This window comes from Xiphias gladius, chromosome 21, assembly GCF_016859285.1.
Source record: "Xiphias gladius isolate SHS-SW01 ecotype Sanya breed wild chromosome 21, ASM1685928v1, whole genome shotgun sequence".
NCBI classification, from domain to species: Eukaryota; Metazoa; Chordata; class Actinopteri; order Istiophoriformes; family Xiphiidae; genus Xiphias; species Xiphias gladius.
In genome coordinates this window covers 33,119,858-33,127,269 of record NC_053420.1, presented here as the reverse complement: position 1 = coordinate 33,127,269, position 7,412 = coordinate 33,119,858, and the positions used below count along the sequence as shown (strand labels likewise).

The 7,412-nt window shown below is 39.0% G+C and overlaps 1 protein-coding gene across 3 annotated transcripts; it reads left to right on the top strand.

Moving 5' to 3' along the window:
• Positions 1-346: 346 nt before the first annotated feature.
• On the top strand, positions 347-6,723 carry LOC120783097 (ubiquitin-conjugating enzyme E2 variant 1-like). 3 transcript variants are annotated; one of them, XM_040115818.1, is made up of 4 exons: positions 347-476; positions 2,012-2,160; positions 3,595-3,720; positions 5,574-6,723. In XM_040115818.1, exons 1-4 carry the CDS (start codon positions 455-457, stop codon positions 5,718-5,720), a joined length of 444 nt encoding a protein of 147 aa, XP_039971752.1. In that variant the 5' UTR covers positions 347-454; the 3' UTR covers positions 5,721-6,723. The 3 variants fall into 3 exon arrangements, with proteins under 3 accessions (XP_039971752.1, XP_039971756.1, XP_039971753.1); XM_040115822.1 differs by lacking the exon at positions 347-476 and adding an exon at positions 477-533; XM_040115819.1 differs by lacking the exon at positions 347-476 and adding an exon at positions 590-980.
• The last annotated feature ends 689 nt before the right edge of the window (positions 6,724-7,412 follow it).

The window sequence follows — 7,412 nt, the reverse complement described above, 5'->3', positions numbered from 1 at the left end:
GGACTCAATGCAACTTTATACATCAAGGAAAAGTCAGCTTCAGATTAATGCAAAACTTGTAACTATAATGAAAAACATATACTATATAAAGCATATACTGATAGGTTGTAAATTCAATAGCGAAAGAGAAAGACTGAAGGATAAGGTGGTAGGGAACTGGAGATAGGGGACAAAAAGTCACAGGTTCAAATATACAAATATTTAAAGGAAATATGTCTAATACCCGGAAATTAAACTCGTAAAATCATGATGTTACACACTACGGAACAGTAGGTGGCGTTCATGTCTTCACCGTCCCATCAAAGCCCTTTAAAATCGAAGAAGAAGAAGAAGAAGAAGAAGAAGAAGAAGAAGAAGAAGAAGAAGAAGAAGAAACAACAAACAACAAACAACAAACAACGCAAGTAATAGGAAAACGTCATACGTGCGCGCTTCCGTGAAGTAGTAAAAAAAGATGGCGGCCGCCGCCGGGTCAGGTAAGGAGACTTTACCGACAGTTCAGACAGTATCTTTTCCTTGATATTGCTTAAGAGGTACATTTTCCACCATATCATATTACCTACATAACAGTTTTAAAATTTCCAAGAGTCCAGTTGCAGTGCGGTTTTGATCGTAACAGGACTCTGTATGAAAGAAAATGCTGCCATTGTTGATGCTAGCTGGCTCATCGGCTAGTTAAGATGGCCCACATCTTTGAACAGCACTCGACCATCTGCAGGAGCGTTTATGTACCACCGTGTAGCTTACTGACCAGAGAAAATGCTACATTATGATTAAGTCGACATCAGAGTTCACATTTTGTCAAGCGTGGGTTATTGTGATCGTTAGGCGGTGACACCCGCGACTAGCTTGATTAGTAGATAAGTTAGTTGCTTAGAAAACGTTAGCTGGCTGACAGCGCAGCCCTTCTCAACAACTAGAGAATCATGACAATCCGGATGATATGCTCATAAGTAGCACGTCAGTCAACTGAACCCAAGGTAATTTTACTCAACGCAGTGTTTGACAACTTGAAAGTCGTATCACGTATTTAGTGTGGAAATTTGTCCTCAGCAGTATGATTTTACGTTTAACAGTTAAGTAGGAAACTGCTTAAATACCTAGCAATGTAACATAGTTTCTCAACTTTGGTTAGCCCAAAGCTAAAAATTTCCCCTGATGCCACGTTGGTCAAACTATTAAAAGTCCTGTCGGTCTGAGGATAAGGATGCCGTCATGAATTAAGATTATTGACACACTGAAAACTGCTTGCCTGCTGAGCCTAAACCCAATTAGTTTTTACAAATATTAAACCTGAAGTCAAATATCAGTGTAAAATTCGTCAGGATGACACAGCATGTGTGTTTGAAGATCAAGGTAAATGCTGTCCACAGGTAAGCATACAGCGGTCTGTGTACGTGACAGTCAACGTACTCCTTCCCTTTATAATGTATTTGTCTAAGTGACATGTTAGCATCTGAGAATCAGATAGTCAGTTTTACATGTCTTGTGAACCAGCAGTTTTGTGCAGCTGTCATAGAAAAGTCTTACCCATTTAGATGCAGTCGGTAATGACTACGTGGATCATGGTGCATTTATATACATTGAGTCTTGTTTCAAGAGCCTGTGAAGTTTTTAATTCTTCAAGAATAAACACATATCTGGTTATAACATCCAGACACATATGTAAACAATTTGATTGAATTAAATAGTTGTTAATAATCATGCCCAACTGTGTCATAATCGTGTGGTTAGGAGGTTGATAGATGAGACTGTTATAGTAGGAATCAGTGACAAAATATTGCTAATTTGAAAATATAAAGAATAATTCGGTATTATCAGGTCAATCCTCTTTTACCAACATTTAACTTTAGGTTAACCTGGCTTTTGGTCAGCAAGATGCTGAACAAGATGTTCAGGGAAATTATTGAGTTAACTATGACTTCATTTTCTCCCAGTGTGTAATAAGAAGTAATTTAATCATCCTTTTGTGTGTGTGTGTGTGTGTGTGTGTGTGTGTGTGTGTGTGAAGGCGTTGTAGTTCCTCGCAGCTTTCGGCTGTTGGAGGAACTGGAGGAAGGTCAGAAGGGAGGTGGAGACGGTACAGTGAGCTGGGGCCTTGCAGATGACGACGACATGACACTAACTCACTGGAATGGTATGATCATCGGCCCCACCAAGGTGAGCAACCCCCAGGGCCTACAATATCATGCTGCTAATCCATTCAGTTGGCCAAAAGGCATCCAGCAATTCACTGGATTGAAAACTTGGCTTTGAACTAATGTCTTTTTGTCCCCTTTGAACAAAGACAGAAGGGACCATCTAACAACTAGCAGTTAAGAATTGTTCAAAATTGAAAAATAGAAAACATTGGATGCACCTCAAATGCTAACTGATGCAGTGTTGGTTTTGTCCCTAAGTAGAGATTTCGCTCCATTTAAAACCATTACAAGAAGGACATTTGCTACTTTTGTTGACCTGAATCAGTGGCTTGTCTTGTTAGAAAAGACAAATGCCAACAACATTGTAAACAGAGGGCATGTTTTCTTTGGCCATGTGGGTGTGCTGCCCTTACAAGAAACAGCAGCAGGGAAACCCTCTGAAAGTTGCAGGTATGGCAAATGCAGGTGCAGCAACAGGTCTGCCATGACTTATGGGAAAAAAACACATTAAGACTCGTGTTTAAGGATATTTTGATTTTTGAAGTGGATCATCAAGGACAAGTTACAGACCAAAAGCCAGTATACAAACAGAAAATTTTGAAAAAAATGCGGGAACACCTCAAACATATCCAAGCACCTCAAAGACAGACAATTCAGAGTGAGTGAGTTTCAGTTGTTAACTTTATATCAATAACATGTCATCAAAATGTTTATACCCGAAAATGTTAACGTTATTGTGTGAAAATTGCGACAGCTGGCATTTGTTGTAGCAATGCTCCACACACAGTGGTCACAGAGGCTAATTTTATCTTGTTTAGGCTAACATAGTGATAGCTCATAACTTTAGCAGGGTGCTCATAGCTTTAGCAGGCTAACATCATTATCGTCCAGTCTGTCAAAATATAACATTGACTTTTTCTTAAATTGTTTTCCCAAGTTTCTCTGTGCTATGTTTTGCAAATACCTCTGGTCCAGACTGTCTTTGCGGCTCCTCACGATGAGCTCTTCTGAGTAACCGAGGTGGGGAGAGGGGGAGAGAGAGGTGGGGAGAGGGGAGAGGGGGAGAGAGAGACAAAGTAGTAGTAAATAGTAGTAAAAAAATAGTTTAAAAAAAAAATCACCTTGTGGCTCTCAATGTATGGGGAAACACTGCATCAGTTCTCATTTTCTGAGCTGTTCTTCATCAAGCTTTTTTAAACATGTAATGAAATGCATAAATGATAATACATTTTCTTTGTTGTCATGAAACTGTAGATGTTAAAATTTTCTCTGTGGTCGGAAGCTCTATAACAATGAAATTAGTGGATCTTGATTGTTATGTAAACTGTTCGTCCAATGTCAAGAATGCAGTTTCAAGCTCAATAAACAAATGTTGATAATTATTGGCAAAGAAGTTATGGACACCACACACCATCAGAATTTTGTAATGTGGATTTCATTTATTTACTTGCAGACAGTCTACGAAGGCAGGATATACAGTCTGAAAATAGAATGTGGACCAAGATACCCAGAGCACCCCCCTCTTGTCCGTTTTGTGAACAAGATCAACCTGAGTGGTGTACACAGTTCAAATGGTGTGGTGAGTATCCAAATTTTATCACACATCCATTCTTTCCTGTTTGATCAATGCTATGGGTTAGTTTGTAAGTGTAAATTGGTATTTTTTGTGCTGAATTAGGACTTTACAATATACAATGGGGTCCAAAAGTCTCATTAGGAAGAATAGAGTGGTACATGTGGAAGTTCTGCCATATTTGTCGTGTTTGGACATGAACATTTTTCATGCGGAATCCAACATGTCATAAACTTCAACTTCCTCATGTCTCTTGATTAATGTGCCTGAAAACCAGCTTATAGACACACCTCTGACAACAACTGGTGTTGCGCAGTAGACCATGGTAAAGTGTACTGTGTATTGATAGTTTTCCAACATGGGACATCCTTGCCTACTACCTGGCAATGCTTGAAGGCTCAGTTAAGCGCTCAATACCACAAGTGTGGGTATTGGGACTGACCCACTGTGTGACAGGTCACAGGTGAATGGTCTGTGTCAGTGAATGCTAAATAAAATGCTAAATTCATCCAAACACAGTAATGCCACAAAATTTCATATATGAAACAAGTATAATATTTATTAGTTTTTTATTTTCCAATGGACCAAAAAAATCCATTCAATCGATCCATCCATTAATGGGGCATCTCCAAGTTGCCAAGTATTGCAGCGATGGCCATGAAATAAGCTTTATCCATTTACTTATTACAGTTGGTCATTATTAAATGTATACTTAATAAGCTGTCAAACAAATTTGTGTCTGAGGAGAGATTTTTTTTTGGATTTCACGGAGTAGTGTAGAGTTGTGCAAACCATCAACTCTAGTGTTATTGCTTCCAGTTGTTATTAAACTGTTTGGATCCTCATGAACTCCCTTACCACCAACATATTTCTTTTCAAATTTGAATATCCTTGTATTTTTTGCAAAAAGCTGACTCAATCAGACACATTACTGCAGCAGCTGACTGATTAAAAGCAGGTCTCAGTGACGTACATTGGAGACCCACTGAGTGTGGCAGAATGCAACACAAAAAAAACTTTGAACCGATTCTTTTTTCTATGGGACCTGAGTGAATCACCTTGCAAGGTGTTGTGGGATTCCAGGCAGCCCGCAAAGCAACCAAAGGGGATGGGTCATAATTTACAAAATTGTAATTTTAAACGATCGAGGGTGAAATCGACTGGCATAGAACCAGTGCTTTGCAGAGCAGCGGTGGGTCAGTAAGTTAAGTGTTTACCTGCTGTGGATATGTGTTTGTGGAGAAGGTCTTTGTCATACTTTTTTGGATCCCTCTTTTTTTAAGTCCCTGGCTTCCAGGATTACAGGTAAAAACAAAAAAAGGGTGCTGCTTGGCATAACATCATATAAATTGTTGAAGAAAGAGCAGGTTGCTTATTTACACAATGTTTGCTAATGAGCAAGCTACCTGCTAGCTTGCGAGCATTGATACGCCCACAGCGATGAGCAACAGGTGGTGGAGGCGATGTTGCGTGATTTGTTCGTTTCCAGTGGGTCATCAGTTTTAGTTTTCCGGACTGCATCTAAACCTTTCTCAGACTCAGAAGCTAGTTTCCGCCCTAAAATGCTTTGTGAATTACTTTTAGACCAAAAACTTAGAGGTCATAAAATTAGGACTGACACACCCCATATTTTGAGTTTCTCCTAACTTGACCAGTTATGGGCTAATTTTATCCTTTAAAAATCAGTTTTACGTTACTATTTTGATTTACAAAAATCTTAAAAATATTCAATTTCAATCTGCATTCTACATATTTAACCTTAGCATCAAATTGAACGATAGTTTTCTTATTGGGGCTATAATTTAAAAAAAAAAATGCCACCCCCCTTCTTCCTTCATCTCCTTTTTCTCTCCCTTCAGGTGGACATAAAGGCGGTGACAGCGTTGTCCAGGTGGAAAAACTCCTACAACATCCGGATGGTGCTGCAGGAACTCAGACAGCACATGATGATGAAAGAGAACAACAGGCTCTCCCAGCCGCCGGAAGGCCAGGTGTACAGTAACTGAGGCTCCTGGTGCTGTCCCTCCCTGTCTCACACTCTCACACACAACTCACACACACACAGGCATACAAAGGCATACATAGAATGTTAAACACTTAACACTGCCTCTCATGATACTCAAGACTCTCGACTCCCACTTCCTCCTTGGGAGCCTCTCATTGGACAGAGGGGGATGCACAGGTGAACCCCGACCACGCAATCCAGTGCCGAGCCATCCATTAAAGTTCATAGTGCAGACCAAACATTGAAAACAAATACTGTACATCTAACTAGTTGTTATTTTTTTTTAATTATTTTCTTGTTCTAAATTCAAATGACTTGATTGATCTTCATGTCAAGTGGTGAAAGAGAGTCCTTTTTACATGGGTATTGTGGTCAGGGATTTGAATCATCTCGCTACACAGCAAAACAAATATACATCTGTAGCCCCAACTGAAATATGGGTGTTAAATGTTAGAATTATTTGGAGTGGTTTTTCACTTGACAAACATCAGTGTATGCTGAAACAGATTTCCCTTACTAAGAAAAAAAAAAAGTACTCTAAACAATGTTTTGCTTGGTCTTCCAGGCTGTGATAGTCTCAAATTCCCCAGCTTCTGCAATCCCAACAATGTGAATTTGACGGGCCTTTCTTAAACGAGTGCGTGTCTAGTACATAGGAATAAACTATTACTAGACATGTATGTCTCAACAGGGCACTTCTGGCTCATTACTCATGTTCTCAGACTTGTCTTCAGTGTGCCATATGGTTCATAGCTCTTTGTGATGGTGATTATTAGCAGCCAGTGGGGTGGTGATGGTGGTTTCTTTTTGGTTGGTTGGTTTAATTTTAGTCTCTGGGCTGACCAGTGTATACTCCTTGGAGTCATCTCCTCTCTCAAACAGTGAATGCCCACTGAACACAATGTATGGCTTTGGATGTTTATTTTATAACGGGTTGAATCTAATCAGGGTGTTTGTGACCTGTTGCATGGTTGTATTTGAATTAAACGTGATTACTTTTTGCATGTGTTTGTGTCATGATTCTCTAAGGCTAATTTCGGTACTCTAATCCATGTAGTACAGCAGTACAACTTTAAGTCATTTATAAAGTAAAAATGGAAACATTTGAATACCTTTTTTTTTTGACTGTTGGTCAGATAATAGCAAATTTTACATTATTTCCATCAAAAATATATATTCTTTGTATCATATACCTGTCCCCTTGAGTCATGAAAAGTGGCAGTTAAAAGGTGGGAACTGTGTTCATAAGTCACTATGGTCAGTTTGAAATTACGTGGATTCCACTGGTAACCAGTTTCATGGTGGAAAAAGAGTTTCAAATATACTTTTCAGCCCAAATAATCCACTATTCTGCTGTCTGTGCATATGGTCATTATATTCTTCCAGTTTTCTGCAACGTATGGATACAAAATACGCTACATTCCTTTTACAGTTTTTTTTACCATATACATTTTTATTAGTTTTTTTTTTCAGGTTAATTAATTAGACATGTTCACTATCTTATCTTAAAAGTAGACCCTGTCAGAGTTCCACATCCAGTCCCTCTAACAGCCATAATGTCAGCTTTGTGTGTGTGTTTGTTTGTTTGTTGGTTTGTTTCTAAGTGAGGAATAGGCACCAATAAATGGACAAGCCCTCAACCACTCTAATTGTATTTGCTGTGATGGACAAGCTCTCCATTAGCCCAACTGTA

Coding starts and splice junctions, on each gene's coding strand:
- LOC120783097 (XM_040115818.1), top strand. CDS start 455: ATGGCGGCCGCCGCCGGGTCAG. Junction 477..2,011: donor GGCGGCCGCCGCCGGGTCAG/GTAAGGAGACTT, acceptor GTGTGTGTGAAG/GCGTTGTAGTTCCTCGCAGC. Junction 3,721..5,573: donor TACACAGTTCAAATGGTGTG/GTGAGTATCCAA, acceptor CTCTCCCTTCAG/GTGGACATAAAGGCGGTGAC.